The sequence below is a fragment of the Boleophthalmus pectinirostris genome, unplaced genomic scaffold (genome assembly GCF_026225935.1).
Source record: "Boleophthalmus pectinirostris isolate CB_2022bp ecotype Guang Dong unplaced genomic scaffold, ASM2622593v1 HiC_scaffold_1, whole genome shotgun sequence".
Classification (NCBI taxonomy): domain Eukaryota; kingdom Metazoa; phylum Chordata; class Actinopteri; order Gobiiformes; family Gobiidae; genus Boleophthalmus; species Boleophthalmus pectinirostris.
In genome coordinates this window covers 21663941-21682855 of record NW_026570970.1, presented here as the reverse complement: position 1 = coordinate 21682855, position 18915 = coordinate 21663941, and the positions used below count along the sequence as shown (strand labels likewise).

At 39.5% G+C, this 18915-nt stretch overlaps 1 protein-coding gene across 1 annotated transcript in view; it reads left to right on the top strand.

Moving 5' to 3' along the window:
- Nucleotides 1-18915, top strand: part of plcl1 (phospholipase C like 1) — an 86015-nt gene that overhangs the window by 48565 nt on the left and 18535 nt on the right. The window contains exons 2-7 of the mRNA XM_055166023.1: nt 12986-13060; nt 13133-13420; nt 14246-14536; nt 16027-16418; nt 16552-17668; nt 17772-17948. Of these exons, the coding sequence (XP_055021998.1) occupies nt 12986-13060; nt 13133-13420; nt 14246-14536; nt 16027-16418; nt 16552-17668; nt 17772-17948 (2340 nt within the window). The remainder of the gene's footprint in view (nt 1-12985; nt 13061-13132; nt 13421-14245; nt 14537-16026; nt 16419-16551; nt 17669-17771; nt 17949-18915) is intronic.

The window sequence follows — 18915 nt, the reverse complement described above, 5'->3', positions numbered from 1 at the left end:
GTGAATGAAACAAAACATAACTCCTGGTATGGTTTTGAGGAGGTAGCAACATTATGACATGACTCAAAGCCCACAAGAGTAAATTTTGTGCTATATGAGACTTTGTAAAGCAGGCAAACTATTGTGAACATTTCTTGAGCTGTACTGTAGAATAGAAGGTGCAGCAACTCGTGTGGCAGGTGCAGTTTCTGGTCCCTACATTGTTATCAATACCCAGTAGACCAACGCTAAAAGAGCCGCTCACTTTCTGTTAAGCTATTTTCAGCCTTTTGGTTATTTAGTTGCAGCGTGTGACATTGGAGTCTGAGTTCCACTTTTATCTCTAAGCAGTATACAACATAACAACACCTGTACCCGGGGTAAAAATAACCCAACCTTGGAAATACTCACTAATCACCACAGAATGGGGAAAAAATACAAAAAATTATTTGATAACATGAGTGGAATAAGATACAAACATAATTGATACAACACAGTAAGATTTGTGGCACAGTTGCCTTGTGTCCTACTTGTGTTGCAGTGGAAAGTTTTTAGATGAAATAATCTTATCAGGACCATCGTCTGTGTTTGTTTTTCAATTGGAGCTTGTCAATGATGTTGTAAGACAAAATTACAAACCTGTTAACCTTGTGTAGAGGAAATGCAGAGAGTTGGAAGAGGGCGTTGTATTCTCTAAATCCATAACAGTAGGTGCATATTTTATCAATGCGTTTTAGACTTACATTTAAGGCCACCACACACTACAGGAGAATTTGACAGATTTTGGCTGCGATTTGCTTTTCTCCGACACGTTAGCCAACTTTGTGTCTTCTTATGTGATTTTGAAGCCACTGTGCTCCTCATGTGTGTGATGTCAGTGTGACTCTGAGCTGCTCTGTCAGATCATAACCACCAAACATCAGCAACGCTACGGTAAAAGCTAAAAAGAAAACAGAGCGTTGGGCAGAGGAGTGATGGACACAGAGGCACGGGATACAAACTCAGGATATAACGAAAATAATGAGAAGACTTTATTACTCACCTCTCATAAAGTGTTAAATTTAAAGTGCAGCATCTCATCCATATTATCCATAGAAACTGTCCTCCACAAATAATGACATCCAGTCCACAAAACTATGCTATTAATATCCAGTTTCAGTCGTTCTTTGAAAGTAAAAAAGCCAGAGTAGTTCTTCACATCTGTCTGTTTACATCCACACAGCGCATGGATCGAGGTGAAGCTGTAGATTAGTGATAGTGACTCTACTTCCTGTGTACTTTAGCTTCAGTCTTTTATGCTTTAAATTCATCATGTATCTGAAGTATTGCACCACATTTCACAAGTAATAATAACACTTGTATCCAAACTAGAAGTGCAGTGCTCTGATCTTTTCAACACTTAAAGAGTTTCAAAGCAAGTCATTTTACTGTAGACAAGAAACAGTAGACTTTATAGCCTGTGGTCCTCAGCCATATCCCGCTGCTGTCTTTGCGATCGGAGATTTTAAGTCTCATAAGATTCTCCTCGTGTCTGTGGTGTGTGCTTTTCGTCGCACGATCCTGTAGTGTGTGGCGTCCTTTAGACAAACTTTATTGATCCACAAAGAAAATTATTTGGACACCGTAGCTCATGCGTCAATACATATATTAATAAAGCGCAAAAATATAAATGGTAATAATACATAAAAAAAAAAGTAAAAAAAAAAATAGAAGGAGACTGATGTCACATAATTATACAAATGTAATAAAATATCTCGGCTGTATACCAGAGGTGGGTAAGGAGAACAGTGCAAAGATGAAGTAGTGATTGACAGGACATAGGGTTATCTATTACATAAGGGTGAGCTGTTGAACATCTGTATGGAGTATGGTATGAATGTAGTCCTGTAAGTCTCACTGCTTGAGCGGAGTGTCCATGATGCAGAGCTGTTTGTCCAGTGTGCTCCTGTCCCTCACTGTGACAATTTAAAATGTGAATATAGAGGGATTATCAGACTATGTCACTTTGCGCACTACTGCGTGTGTGTCCTGCAGAAAGAGTCACTGTCCTGTCTTGTATCATGTAAGTGTCTCGTAGGATTTCAGCAGATTTCAGGCTTTCTTGGGGACTAAGGTAGTTGTGTCGATAAGGTATGAATGAATGTCCGGCTACTGAAGTAATGTCTTCTCATCATTTAATTACTCACCTGCATTTAACACATATGGTTTTATAAATTTTATTACACTCACTAATTTTAATTAAGCATCAGTTTAACACACGGTGATAAACTGTTTTATTGCACGATAACATTGCTAACTAGCATTGCAACTTCATGTTAACCGCACAGACAGCGGCGCTTTCTGCACTCGCATCCGCTGTGTTGCCAAACAAATAATCTGTCTATAGTCAAAATATTGTGATATACTTTGCAGTCCCAATTTGCAATGACAATTGTGTCTCCGCAACCATAGCTGTTAAATAAATAAGTACATATACATACATACAGTACATACATACATGCATATATAATGGATGTGAACTTGTGATGTCATTCTACTGAGCGGCTCTGGCCCGTCCTGTGCTGTGTTGGGATTAGTGTCTGTGAGACTGTGGGTTTTGTGGTTAATCTACTGTCATTGGGCCAAAGGATCATTAGCCCGAACAAGAGATCAGATCTGCTCTTATGTAAGTACCAGGTGCTTGGTCACTGTGTTCGTCTCTGTCCATATGAAACACACTGCGGTCAATGGATGGAAAGATTGATGCACGGATCACAGGCCCAACTGTGTGTAGATGGGATGGATTTTTACACTGATGTTCCACTGTCTCTCTGAGGTCAGAGGGAGTGGAGTTTGCAATAATGATTTCAATGGGCATTACGTCACTGTACAAAGTTTGTCTTAGGCTGAATGCATTTCATATAAAGAAATACTGTATTTTGCATTTGTATATCAAAGTCTAGTTTTATTTACCTTATTTCAATTGCATTCTCATTCTTGACTTTGTTCACTGACAATGGCTATTAAACATATTCTGATAATGATTCTGAAAAGATTGTTACATGAACTTGAATCTTCAGTTTCTAGTTGATTGGTCAAGTTAGGCTTAAACATTTGTTAGTGCAAGACTAAATGCACATATAGCATCTTGAATTTTTTTTTGTTTTTCATTTTGACTGTTTAGATTTAGTATAATTTATTTAAGCAATATGGTATGCAGCGGTGATTCTGAACTTTTATTGACTATTGCATTGAATGTCCTTGCATTAGCAGTGTTCTTAATGCAGCAATAAAAAACCCTAACTTTGCAAGGTGAAGGTAAAATATATTTGAACTAGTATGTGTAGTTGTGTTTCTGTGTCATGTTATTTATGTTATGTTCTGTATTACGCAGCAATAGCCCTGCCTTAGTTTTTATTAAAACCATAATGCTTATACCATGATTCTTATGACTAAATTAACTGATAGACTCATTTCAATTTGCACCATGTTTAGCTTCAGAGGTCATCTATTACAAGCACAATGGCCCACTTTCAAGGTTAGTGTCAATAGACTGACAAGACTAAGCAAACTGCAATTCATTCTTTAAGGACCGGATGATATGGTTCTTGATTTGTGCAGTCAGAAAGATATTATCATTACAGTTCATAACATATAATACAAAACTATATATATTTTTAGGATATTATTTCGATTTTTACTTTAAGGTCCTATATTATGTGAGCCTTTAGCCATGTTATAATTTTGTTACCTCACCAAATACACACCTGGACTTATGTTTAGTTTCATTCACATATTTGAGTAAGTCTGTGTTATTAGTCTGTCTGCATCTCCAGAGCTCAAAATGCTCTGTTGCACCTGTTGCAGCTCCCTATTACCCTTAGTTCAGTAGATACTATCAGTTCGGTGGCTGAAATCATCTAAATTATTTTATGACATCACAAAGTGGAACGTGGTGTTTTCGGTTTGAAAGAAGAACTCAGTTATGCAGAGTTTGGTTTTAAATGTGTGAATAAATCAAAACGCAACTCCATGTTGTCATGAAGAAATAATATTATAACATAGATCTGAAAATTGTGTAATACAAGACTTTTAAACAGTTTCCACTCATCATTACCTCTTGTACATCTTACATTCACTGTTATTCTAGTCTATTATGTGTTGATTAGGCCTAATTACATTTGCACTCTCTTTTATATGAATGAATATTTCCTGTATGGACTTCCAGCTGGCATAAACACTTGAATTCTGTCTACTACAGTCAGCCATTGTTCCCTGTCCATTCATTTGACTCGTCACTCTTCTCACATGAGGCACTGCTCTTTTCATCTCCCTTTTACTTATTTCAATAGTCTTTTTCCATCTGAATGCAATTTTACGTCAATTCTTTGCTCTTTTATTTTGAAACATTATTTTTTTCCATTTTTGACTGTTTTATGTTTCAATCTTTTGGTCTTAAATCTCCTGAATAAGTGACAGTTTAATGCAGGGAGTGAATTATAACTGTTGGATGTGCTTTGAACTTGCATTTAAGTAATACAGTTTAATGTCTGCAGTCTTTCATATTGATAATTTTACTCATTCTTAAATCAAAACAGTTTGTATTAAGGAATCAGTAATTTTAACAAACACAAGCACACGTCTGTTGAGGATAATAATTGAAATGGAAGAAGAGGTTTTGGTACTGAGAAAAGGTATAGGACAAAATTTAACATTATATTATGGTCTTGATCTATATCAGAACTGCAGTACAAGACTATGTAGCAACTATTCTAAATAATATTAAAATTACATTCTATTGTGTAACAATTTTTTGGTATATGGTTTGTATAGTGCTTTTGGACTGGAAAGTTACTTATACTGAATATCGCATGGACAAACACACAGTAACACATCGCAGTGCTGACGGTGACTGTGTTGTTGACATTGCCCCCATCAAAGCATTTATAAATTATATATATATATTTCTGTGTGTGTGTGTGTGTGTGTGTGTGTGTATATATATATATATATATATATATATATATATATATATATATGTGTGTGTGTGTGTGTGTATATGTATATATGACTGTGCAAAGAGGCTCCTGTGACAGTCTAGCACATAACTGCAGGGTGTAAGATGCTGACAGGGAAAGCATACATGGAGCGACATAACCAAGTGGCGGGCATAGTGTACAGAAACATCTGTGCAGAGTTCGGGCTGGAGACCCCAGGATCAAGGTGGGAAACACCTCCAAAGGTTGTGGAGAATGACTGAGCCAAGATCCTGTGGGACTTCCAGATACAGACTGACAGGATGGTGATGGCGAACCAACCAGACATAGTGGTGGTGGATAAGAAACAGAGCAGAGCCGTGGTCGTGGACATCCCAATACCAAGCGATGGTAATATCAGGAAAAAGGAAAGAAACTAGAGAAATACCAGGGGCTCAAGGAGGAGCTGGAGAGAGCCTGGAAAGTAAAGGCATCAGTGGTGCCTGTGGTGATCGGACCCAAAACTGGAAGAGTGACTACAACAGATACCGGGAAAAACAACGGACATCTCAGTCCAGAAAAGTGCAGTACTGGGAACAGCAAAGATACTGCGCAGAACTCTCAAGCTCCCAGGCCTCTGGAAGAGGACCCGTGCTCACAGCCTACCTGCTATCCTTTGTCCAACCTTACAGACCAACTTAATAAAAAATAAATTTTCAGCGACAGTTATTGAAATAGAGACAAACCACCCAACAGTGGCCGGTGGCTGCCTGTGTCTGCATGGGGTGGGTGGGAGAGGGAGGTGAGTGAATATTGGCCCTGACAATCAATACGTGTTTGTGGAGTGAATAGCAATGATTTTCAGATCATGCCCTGGTCCTTGCCTCATTTCCACTCCACTAGGTAATTACACTTGTGTTCAGCCCACATTTTGTTCATGTTTGTAGGTTATGGTTTGAAGTTGGTCTGAGATTAATGAGTTTTTTTGTTGCAAAGTCAAAATATAAAAACATGATTTATAAAAAGACTGAAACTTTGTTACATTGACGGGCCTGTTAACATGATGGGAACCTGCACTAGTCTGCTAAAATGGAGGCTACTACTGAGACTGTTTGTAGAGGACACTTAAGACTTTTTCCATTAAGCCGTAACCCTCCACTTTACCAACCGCCTTGTAATGGTGCATGTAAACATTCTTCAACAGTGAGCTTGAACCATGCTACATAACATGGCTAAACATGGCTAGAATTTCCAATTCCAAGTATTTCTTTTTAATTCCATTAATTAAACAAAACCTACAACACAATTCAATGCTATTTTGTTTTACATGCAGACCATAAGCACATTGGACCCCTGTCTCATTCTTCACACTTTGACCATGCTTTCTTTAGAGCTACTGTTTCTAGACTGAAATGGGCCTTATCATAAACAAGTTTAATTTTGTACACACTTATATAAGCAGTTTTGAACTCATAATAATAATAAATTCAGACCAGAATAGACCCCTTAGCGCTTTGGCTGCTACCTGCTCTCCTCCTGTCTTCTCTAATAATGATGTCTATGTCTGTACTCCCTGCTCATTTGCTCACCACTTCCATTCATTCAGATGCATCACGCGCCGGACAAGCTGGTGTGGGAGTGTGAATGGGACTCTGTATTGACCCAAAGTGGCCTTCCTTAAGCTTCCTGATAACCCTCTTACAAGGAGCCCAGTGTGCAGTGCCACAGTTAGTCCTCTTATTTTTGCACCACTGCCTAAAAGTATTGATTTTATATCAACCTTTAAAGGTCCTCTGTTAAGCTCCTTCAGCTTTTGTGCGACTTCGAAAGTAAACCCCAAAGCCCCAAGCAATTCTCTGCCAAAGACCGCATTTGTTTAATCGCCTTATATGGACTGCTATTGCCCAGCTTCCTGTGGTATGATGAGGTACAGTGTACATGTAACATGTAATACAAGGCCTCAAAGAATGCTGGGGCAGGGGTCAGTACATTTCTATTAGCACAACAACAAAATACAAATGCAGGAATGTTCTTTTAACAATCAGTATGTTTATCAAAACATAATGCATTGGTCAGTAAGCCTTTTGTCTGTGCTACCGTTGTGAAGCTATATATAAAAAAGTATAATTGATACTCTTTATTGTAAAACTCACAACTCCCCAAATTAGAGATCTTTTTTTCTCATGGCCACGGTGATACTGATTGTTTAGAATCCAGAAAAAACAATGGCTGATAAACTTTGCAGATAATTTTTAGGACGACAATCAAAGACGATTTTGATTATTTTCCTCAAATTAAACTCAACCACAAAACTGTTTTACTACAAGGTGGATATGAGAGCTGCATCTGTTATGTTCTGTGCAGTGTCCCCTTTGCACTAAAGTATTCAAATAATGCAACCAATAAATTACACAATTTCTACCCCAAATATTGTACCTCTAGTACTGAACTACATCATCTTCATTGATCAAAGAGCAAAATTATAGACTATGAAGTTGAACAAACACTAAACAAACACTACAAACAACAAAACAAACAAACACTATTCAAAAGCAATGGACTCCCTCGTTGATAGGAGTTTCTCCATTGACACAGGCTTGGGACTAGTGCAACAGTGGACTTCAGTTTCAAGTATGCTCCTTGTGGCATTGTCTCCCATCCCCCATGTACGAGTTTGTTCATTTGGACACTCACCACTTGACTAATTTGTGTTAACAAAACTGTTTACAGTTATTATTTATTCATAGTGAATAATTGAACTTTTTCTCATTGTCACTGCCAACTGTTTTACCTATTGCTCTATTGTAATTGCCAAATCTATTAATGCTGTCTTTTTGTTGGACCACAGCTGCCACACTCGTACTTTGCTGTGTCCAGTGACGCAGGCCCACATAGCGCCAGCCGGGGTGTTGTGTGGGCAGTACGGGTGGAGGAAGTGGAGTTGTCAGATTCGAGTGCCGCTCAGTGTGGACCTCTTTACTCAGTCTGTGCAAATCTAGTCAGCTGCAGATGACAGGAGCCCTCAAACACACGTCTCAACATGAACCACTCTTAGTTTGTTTGTGATCATGTACAGTCATTACATTGGCATTATGTCTCCAGGAAGTGTTTGTCAAAAGTACCATTTTTATTACGTATTAGGGAAATGGGAGTGTACATGTAAAAACAATAGGCCTTTAAAGGGACATGCAACTTTTGTAGATAGCCCCCGTCACCTGTTTGTTTCCATGGAGCTGTTATTATTACTTTGGAATAATCCACAATATGACTTTAATGCATCTATTGTTCTGTCTTATTCATTCACTTTTTATTGCTAAAAAAAAAAGGCCATGTATTTCTTCTGTGACCAGGAGCATATCTTTGACACCTTTGTGTCTCTGTGGAGATAGAGAAGTGTTAATGGAAGTATATGCCATAATCAGCATGGGGTCAACAGAGGTAGATGTATTTTTATTTTTCATGTTTTTCTTGACTTTTGTTGAAAGCTGAATCAGATGTTTTGTTGTAAATGGTGAACTATTACAAGATGAAAACAAATAAAACAAAAATGTATTCAATGAGTATCGCTTCAACACAGTTTAAAAGATGAGCACTGAATAGTATGACGTAGTGTATAAAAAGACCAGTATATTTACGCGTTATTGTAGCTCTAAACACAGTGAGCAGTAACTTATTTCCTTTAATGATTTGCATCTTTCTTCTGTCAGTCATGCCTATTGGGTTAGACAAACCTGTTTGTGAGCTGCAAGAGTCGATAAGTCTGACTGATTGGTCAATAATAACGGTAATCTACTGTGGCGTTGGCTTTATGCCTTCAGATCAGTCCCCAGTATCATCGCTTTGGTTAAAGAAGCACTTCTTAAATCATTGAATATGGAAGTTACTAGGGATGCAACGATATGGTTTTCCCATGATTCGAAACATATCTCGATACGTGGGTCACAATATTGATTCGATACGTTTTAAGATTCTGTGTAATTTTTTTCTGCGAAGAGTATAATAACACTGTGATGTTAATGAAACATTACAGTACAACTACTGTACAGCTGTAGTTTATATCTGAATTGTTTTAGATCATTTTGTTAAATGATTTACAGCATTTTTTTTTTCAGTGAAAATAATAACAGTGCTTTCTCAGGCTATTTTATATCTTATAATATAGCCAGTCTACTGTTAATATAGACAGTAGGGGAGTTGCACTATCATACTTTTCCTTCTTTAATGATGATTGGATGGCTTCTTTTCCTCCTGAGTTCTCTCACTGCTTGCACATGCCTTTGTCCATGTGCTCTGCCTCCTCCAGCAGAGACAGACAGTAGCTCCTCCCACACTGTCCTGCTACAGTTTGTCAGACACTGCTCTCTCCCATCCTCTTTCTGGACACTAAAACTATGTTATAGTACAATGAAATGTCTTCTGAATGAAATGTGAATGAAATAATCGTGGATTATGGAATACCTTTATTGTCATATAAATGTTTCTGATGTTATCGCTTTACACACAGACATGGATTAAATCATTAACATTTCCTAATCATCCTAATATTTCCAAATAAAAGAAGCCTTGAACATGTTACATGTTGTTTTTCAGTGGACTAGTTGGATATTTATTTTTACGATTCTGGCAATTAACAGGACGCGCCACACCATGCCCTCATTCCACTCCACCTGATATTCAGGCACAGCACACCTCTTGTTTAGAGCTTCATGTCCCACACTAGCGCTAAAACTTTTTAATCATTCCTGGGTCTATCAACATAAAATAAAAAATGACTGAAAGGTAAGATCAACCTCTGTTAGAATATTTCAGCTCTAAGTCCCTATGGAGCTGTTTTCTTGCTGCATCTGAGGAGGACACTGCGATAACTGTTTTCCTTTTGGACCAAAATAAATGACAACACGGCGCGCATGGAGGGGCACGTGCATATCGAACACGTGTATCGAATCGTGAGACCAATATCGAACAATTTGATATTATATCGACTATCGCTGCATCCCTAGAAGTTACAGACAACACTGCATTTTGATGTGAAACATTGTACTCATAATTGCTACTTTGTAATGAAAAATTACAAAATGGATTTAAGCAACATATTTTCAAGAGCCTGTGATCAATACGAGCATTCGTGGTCCTGTTTAGGTGCTTGATTTTCAACAGAAAGGTGAGAGTGAATAAATGGAAAAATCTTGTGACTTTAATTTTACTTGAGAGAGACTTATTTAAGCTCACAGATCATCTCACCAGTTGTATTTCCAACCAAGTCAGCTCTTTCTGGTCAGATTGTGTTAAAATAAAGATTAAGTTTAATTTGAGTAGTGCTTTCAGTTAGTTTCACACCAATGTTGATGACACCGCTGCAAAGTATCAATATCTTAATACAAACCTCCTAATTAAAATATGTAGTCTCTAATGTATATATATGTAAATAGGCCACATTCGCAGAACACAAAACACAACACAAAACTAGAATCACAAGTTTCCCATAAAAGTCCAGACACTTTCACATTTGGGGCAAAGGTCAGATGCCTTCTTGTCTCATTGTTGTGGATCATTGGTATGTTACAATTGTTTCTCCCTAGACACAGAGATAGCACAGAGATTCCTCAACAGTTGCATTTGTGAGTGAACGTAAACATCCTGGTACCAGAACATCCTTGTTAGCTCAAATATGAGGCAAGACAACACACTTAATTGCATGCACTTTGTTTTGCCAGAAAATTATGAGCAAAGAAATGGGGCTGGGCTTATTACATATTATACTACTAATTGAAAGTCTTTCTTATGACCATTTCTCATACAGTTCACAAGGGACACAACACAGACATTGGATACTGGTGTTGATTGTTGTGTTTATTAAACAACAATCCCAAGATAATGGTTCAGTCCATATCCCATTGTGGTCTATAAATTGGCCAGTGTTCATCCCAAACACCTCGAAATATTGAACTTGTCTATTTTCAAAGCTGTTCCATAGTTACTTTACATGATAAATAACAGTTACAAACCACATTTGGATATATATATATTATTTTTTTACCATGCGGTGTTTGTGTTTAAAGGAAATAAGTATATTTTCAGTCTCTGCTCTGCTATTGGTTGATACGATATATTTGTAGATACTTAAAGCAAAACTATCTACATTGGTATTGGAACAGAAAAAGAGGATCAGTGCATCCCTACAATTTACACATTACTGAACTGATAGCAAATTTGTTATTTTTATATTAATTTTATTTGTTATACATTTTTATCCAGCACCAGGGATCAGCCTTGTACAAGCTCTCTTATTAAACTGCTTTGCTTTGACTGCATCTCATTTATAGTTCTGTGACCCATTTCACACCCGGCAAGCTGTGTTTGCACATCACCACATGGAATATGTACTGTCAAAATGTCTATTTGCCAACATCTTGTTTTTGTGCATTCAAAACATCTGGTAATAGAAGATTGATTGACACTGTAGATTATGTTAAAGAGTTCAGTTGAGTCTTGGACGGTTGTCCTTAAATTGAACATGAATGTATGATTTGTGGTTTGCAGAAAATTACAGGAAATGCATGGCCATATGACTTTGTGTTCCTGTTAATCAAGTGTGTTGCGTAGGTGGTCTTCCTCATCACATCTTAATGGCACATTTTACATTAAAAGCTTTACGATATTAGTTGGTCTTTACTTTATATGTGTCAACCTATGGGCACTCCGTTTTAGCAAAGCATTTAGCATTTTATCATTCAAATCTAATGTTTTTGTTCGGGTTTTGGTTCATTTATTTACCATTTTTCTGGCTTCTTTACAGAGTGTTTCCAGTTCAAATCTATATCCAGTCACTATGCTTTTTACTATTTGACTTATTTTCCCCCAATTTCTCTCAGTAAATGTAAAAAATCCTCCTCTCTCCATCTTAGCGCTCGTGTTTTCTGTTGTTTGAGTCAGTAGAGAAGTCTGTGCACTCAGCAGCACCTGTAATTACTGCTGCCATTCACAACATCCAGCCTTAATTACCAATCACAAATGTACTGCTGCCTGGGCCTCACTAAAGAAGCTCTGAAAGTTAGCATTGACGTTTACCAGTGCTAGTGCAGAGACGGACCATGACAATCAATCTGCCATCAGGGAACGCCAGAGCCACAAATATATTGCATATATGTATGTATTGTGTAATAAGTCTCTGAGCTCCTATTTTGTACAAGAAAAAGGTTTGAATGGATTGTTGACTGTTTGACTGTGGAAAAAGAATGCTGATGGTGCAATTTTCTCAAAGACAGAATGTTCTCTTAAGTTTAATTTTATTTTTGTTTCTCAGCTCTGCTTGTAAAATATAGACCTCCTCTTGTTAACTTTGCAACTCATCATTTATTTAAATTTATAGGTCTAAATTTTAAGCTAGTTTGTTTATCAACTTTCACTTTTTTGGTTTTAATAAACCTCTATAGTCTGGCAAATGATTTCTGTTACTGTTGGACATATAACTTGTGTCTAAATAGCATATAAAAATCCAACACAAGCCAAACATACAGCTTACTTTAACTAAGAACCAGGATTGCCTATTTTAAAACAATAACAATTTATTGTAGATTTTATATTTTTGTCCTATAGCTTTTTAAGGAAAATAATATATACTTTCAAAATTCCAACATTTTAGTCGTAAGCTAAAAATGAGAATATGTGTCCAAATTTGGAAAAGTGAAACCCATATCAGACCTACACTGAAGCCAAATCAGGGGTATTAAAACTTAATATGAAGGTATTTCCCATGTGGATTTTTCTCAATATACTTTTTGGCAATGCCCCAACTATGGAAAGGCTCTTCTTAATATTAACTTTAGAAATTAAGGAAAAAGCACATAACTTTTTTTTTTTTTAATAAAACAGGATTTTCACAGGTGAGCGTAGGAATCAAACCTCTGGGTTATTGGGGTTGAGCACCATTGATCTACTGCTGCCCCACTGTGAACAGCTTTGACTGATATGTTACTGTGTACAGCTGAAAAAAGCCTTGATACCTACAGAAAATGCCATTCTCACCTGTTTGCATTATGTTGTGTTTTTAGGATCCCTCGGTGCAGAAGGTTGGTGGAGGTAGAAAGAAGACAGTCTCGTTTAGCAGCATGCCCTCTGAGAAGAAGGTAAAAGTCAAACACTTAACTCTGACCTGCTGGACATTTTGACGAAGTTCTTTTCCCTCTGTACGGTCTCAGGTGAGCAGTGCAGCGGACTGCTTGGCCTTCATGCAGGGCGGCTGTGAGCTGAAGAAGATCCGTCCCAACTCCAGGGTCTACTGCCGATTCTACACCCTGGAGCCGGACCTCACTTGTCTGCGCTGGGAGCCCTCCAAAAAGGATGGGGAGCGGGCCAGGCTAGATGTGTCCAGCATCAGAGAGGTCCGAACAGGCAAGAGCACGGAGACCTTCCTCCACAATGGCCCCCTGTCCGAGCACCTGGCTGAGGAGGCGGCTTTTTCCATCATACATGGGGACGACTACCAGGTAAGAGGAAGTTAGTTATGATGTAAATAACTCAAACTGCAACTTAATGAAACTATATATTATCTTTAAAGGTGTATTTTGTAACTTTTATGGTGGATGGTCCGTGGTATTAAACCTTTCTATCTTCATGGAGACCAAATCAGACCAAGTTACAGGTCAGATCTGTGGACAGGCTCACTGTCAGAATGCCTGTTTTTATCTGTATTTTTGAGCTAGAAACCCCAACTGTTATATAATAAATGTAAGGTAGTTTTATTTAATGTCATACTGTGGAACATTCCAGGCAGAGCTATGACATCCATAGAAACAAGCAGTTGACGGACCCCCAACCAAAAGGTTACACAGTGCACCTTTAAATAACATAAATTACTGACCCCTTATGTACATACTTTTCAAAAATGTTATAAACATAAAGGAATCACTTTTATATAGTCTTAAGAAATGGCTGATATAGCAGATAAAGACAATTTATTTTCCAATCTTCAACAGCAATACGGCACATCAGAAACTGAAGGTTGTCTGGTGAAGGCTGTTAGATATTGCATTAAAATTTTCCTTATGTTACAGGCATAGTTGATTTTATAGAATACCTGGATTATGAACTTTTTCTGTTTGCCAGAGTAAAACATTTTTCAAATTACAGCCCTGATCTGTGTATAACTTCTTTCATCCTTCCATGAAAATCACATTTACATAACAGCTGACATCTTTGCACTGTCTTTGTATTTTGGGCTTGTTCATTTTAACACTATAATCCTTAGTCTAGCAGGATGACCCATAGTTTTTGTCCATCTGCTCTGTAATCCTTTTGCCTGTCCCTCTCAGTCACTGGACCTGGTTGCGCTGTCAGCAGATGTGGCTAACATCTGGGTAACAGGCCTTCGCTACCTATTGGCACACCCTTCAGTCATTGGAGCGGCTGGAGGAATCAGCGGGGGAGGTGGAGTCCTGCCTGAGGGAAGCGTCTCGGTAGAGGGAAGTCTGGGCAGTAAGATGCGGAGCGAATGGCTGGCGACGGAGTTTGCAACAGTTGACGAAGATGGGTACGGCATTGTGTCTGAGGATGTGGCTGTGTCGACCATCTGTAAACTGTGCCCTGGGATCAAAGAGGCAAAGGTATAAAGAAATAACATACTATCATTTATAATCACAGTAAAGATTTCACTTGTGATTTCAGGTGGGTGGTAGTAATAATGTAAAGGGGGGATACTTACACGTTTTTTCGATGATCAACATGCTAACTAAAGAAAGTCCTCAGTTAAGTAAATTTGATCAATATGCGAGCATACCCTTAGGAGATGCTGCCCACTGCTCTTGAAAGGTTGCCCAGCATCACTGAAAGATGGATCAAATGAATGAATGAATGAGATACTTTAAATGGGTAGGAACTATGGAGTTATCATTGTAATCTTGCTGGTTTAGTTCATTACTTAATTAGGTTAGCTGGCTGTATAGCTTTATTTTTCTTGAGCAAAAGAAATAATTTACGAAAAGTTTTTTTCCTGTCAGACTTGAGTATATCCTTCCATGCCCTACTTTGAGAGTCCAGACAATTTTAATAAGCTTATCAATCCAATCAAAAACAAAGTAACTTTAATTTTGGAACATTTATATAACACAGTTGAACCCAGGACAAAATTACTCAAATCAGACCTCATCATCATTGGCTGCAGCTTGTCAAGTGCCAAAGACTTGTAATTAGGAGTGCTGCCTGTAGAAATGGGCAGGTGATGCTGTATTCACCCTGACAGCGGGAGTGGTGTGTGTTTTCTGCTCATTTGCTTCAGTCATTGTGTTTGAAGCAGCTGATCATTTAATCTTCAGTCTGAGGCCTGGGGGCCTTTGTTCCTTTGTTGGTTTGTCACACGTGTCACCTGTTACTTACTTGTACCAAACTCTGCTTATTATGTTGCCCACTGGTTAAACAGACGTCTATAGAGGCCCACAATCCCTGTGGAAACTTGAGGAGCTTAGAAGTGTGTTGGCTCAGCCATGTGAGATTGAAATGTGTGATTGTGCTGAGATTATAGCTCTGAGGGGTCTTTTGGAAAGCTTGAAAGACATTTTATTTCAGTGCTTCTCAAATTAATATGTGGTGCAGGCTTATTTTCCCAGTGAAAGTTAAATATTAATAATGCAATGCATTTATCCCTAACTTAAACAGTGCTTTGCCAGACGTTTAGTCTCTTTACAATTTTGTGCATTATTCATTCACTCCGTACTCGACCACCACCAATCTTTCAAGTACACCACAATTAATTGCTGACTATGTAACTTTTATTTAGCAGGCTCTGCCATTTATTTGTCTCTGTGTTTTTGCTTTTCCATTCCAGAGCATGGCATCATGGTTTACATGATAAACAAACATTCTTTTGGAGAGCAGGTTGCTTCTCCACAGATCTGACTGGTAACATGGCCTAGTTGTGTAACCTGTGTCTTCATGGAAATAAATTTTAAGTTTAAGGACATATAGTGAAACATTCCAGGCTGGGATTTCCTTCCCAGACAAGCAAGGGGCTGACCTTCCACCAGAAAAGTTGCATAGTGCACCTTTAAGATCATGCATATTCTATTATAATTGTATGTGTCTCCTCTCTATTTTACAGGTGCGTCTGCGCTTTAAAGAAATCCAGCGCAGTAAGGAGAAGCTGACGTCTCATGTGACACGTGAGGAGTTTCAGGAAGCCTACTGTGAGCTGTGCACACGCCCTGATGTCTACTTTCTGTTGGTCCAACTGTCCAAGGACCGTGAGTGTTTGGACCCTCAGGACCTGAGGCTGTTCCTGGAGACGGAACAGGGCTTGTCCCTGGCCACCACTGAGGGCTGCTGGGAGTTGCTGAGGCGATATGAGCCCTCAGCACAGGGCCGGGAGAGGGGGCTGATGGGAATTGATGGGTTCGCCAGGTATCTGCAGTCTCCAGAGTGTCAACTACAGGACCCTGAACACCAAGGAGTCTGCCAGGACATGAGCATGCCTCTGTCACACTATTACATCAGGTGAGAGATAACAGCCTAAATACCAGAATAATATTGATTGATAAAATAAATTTAACGAAAATACACACATTTTGCACATGTTTTATACACTCTCAATGATAATTCAGACAACATGATGTCTTTTGTTTTTCAGCACATCGTACCGCTCTTACCTGCTGGATGACCAGGTTCATGGCAGGGCTGACCTCGGTGGACTTATAAAGGCTTTGCAGGCTGGTTGTCGCTGCCTGGAGCTCGGGATCACTGACGGGCCAGAAGGGGAGCCACTTCTGGGGGTGGACCTTGGGCCAGACATCCCTCGTCATCATCACCATCATCATCATCACCACTCCCCAGTCACTATCCGCTCTGCTCTGGAGGTGGTCAACAAATATGCCTTTCTGACGTCCCAGTACCCACTGCTTATATATCTGTGCCATCGTTGTACGCCGTCTCAGCAGCGGGTCATGGCGCAGCACCTTAAAAAAGTGTTCGGGACTCGCCTGTACACCCCCGAGGCTCTCCCTGTCACTCTGGGGGGCCGGCCCACCACTCTGCCCTCTCCTGAGCAATTAAAGGGGCGTGTGCTTATAGTAGGAAAGAAGCTGCCCTCAGAGCTAGAGGACTCCGATGGAGATGTGTCTGAGGAGGATGAGGAAATAGGAGGAGGTGGACCCTTAGCCGGCCGCAGAATGACCATCCCTGGTGAGGAGGAGCTGGGCGTGGTGCTGGTCGTGCCCCCTCCTTCTCAGCCCCGGAAACTTCGGCTCCACAAAGAGCTGTCAGACCTGGTGAGTATCGTTCGGACAGGCAGTCGCAGCTTCTACGCTCAGAGAGCCACTTTTAAACTTGCACAGCAGCAGTCGCCTCCCAGCAGCCCCTGCTCCCCAGGCACACCACTGCCCCCTGAGCCCCCATACTGGACTCTGTGCTCTCTGGGTGAAGGAGAGGCCGGGCGTCTGAGCAGTGAGAGCCCGGAGGACCTGGTCATGTTCACCAAACGCACCCTGACGAGAGTGCGCCCCAGCTCAGTGCGGCTGGACTCTAGTAACCCCAACCCTCAGGGCTACTGGAAGGGCGGGGTGCAGCTTGTGGCCTTGAACCAGCAGACTCCTGGAGCCATGCTGGACCTTCACCGAGGACGCTTCTCTCAGAACGGGGGCTGTGGCTTTGTTCTGAGACCTGCTGTCATGAGAGATGAAGTGTCATACTTCAGTGCCCACACACAAGGCTGTGTCCCTGGAGTGCCTCCACAGACGCTCCGCATTAAGGTACAGTCCTTTTCATTTGAAATCAGAAATATAATAGTTGTCCTGTATGTTTTAGCTTTACATTGTACTGTGATTCATGTGTGACATTCATTCTGCTGTGCAGGTGATTAGTGCCCATAACCTGCCCAAGCCCCAGGGGTCGGGTGCTAAGGGTGAGGTCATTGACCCATATGTGGTCCTGGAGCTACATGGGGTCCCTGCAGACTGTGCTGAACAAAGGACACGCACGGCCGCTCAAAACCAGGACGACCCACTGTTTGACGAGACCTTTGAGTTCCAGGTGAGGAAGGACTGTACATTCTCTACAGTTAAAGGAGTCATACATTAGAAGGACATGCTTTATATCAATGATCCGAGTTTCTGAGGAACTTGAAATCTTGAAAATATATATTATAATTACACCCAAAGGTACATCCCCTCGTGATGTTTAACTATTCCTGCAAAAAATTCAGATGCAGCAATATGAAATGAACATTTAGGATTTAGGCCTAGTGATTACATTCTGTACTAATTGAGTCTGTGTGGATATTATGATTATGAATTACAGCAAATACAAACACCAATGCAATGAACGGGTAAAACCTTTTACATAACAGCATGACAGCTCCACAAAATAATCCTGTTTACCAGATAGAGAATGTTTAATTCTCAAAAATCTGTGGGTGTACAGCTTTTCTCTAATATATATTACAAATTGCTTTCTATTTAAAACTTTCTACCTTAAATATATTTTTTAAAATATATACGTATTTTTAAACAATTAAACAGTATTATCTGAGTTCAAAGACTCTTAGCTATGTAGCTGGAATAAAAGTAAAGTAAAAGTAAAGTAAAAGTAAAGTAAAAGTAAAAAGTACGGATGCACCGATCCGATACTGGTGTCGGCTATCGGTGCTGATACTGAAAAAAGTTACTGATCAGATATTGCCTGCCAAATACTGGCTCAGCCGATATCCTGGTTGGACAAATGATGTTCGCCTCTTTACTGGTCATAGTCAGCCCAGAAAGTCTCATTGTTAGAATTTTCATTTATACAAGGTGATAAATAACAGCTACATAACACATTTGGATCAGTTGTCTTATTTGATAACAGAAATAAATGTTATTTTCATTCTCTGCACAGTATGGGTTGATATCAGGGAATCGGCAGATCATAATTAGTATCGGAACTGAAAAGCTGGATCGGTGCATAAAAGTCTTATTTTCCCATTTTGAAGGCCCTGTTGCATTATATTCTGAAGCAGACC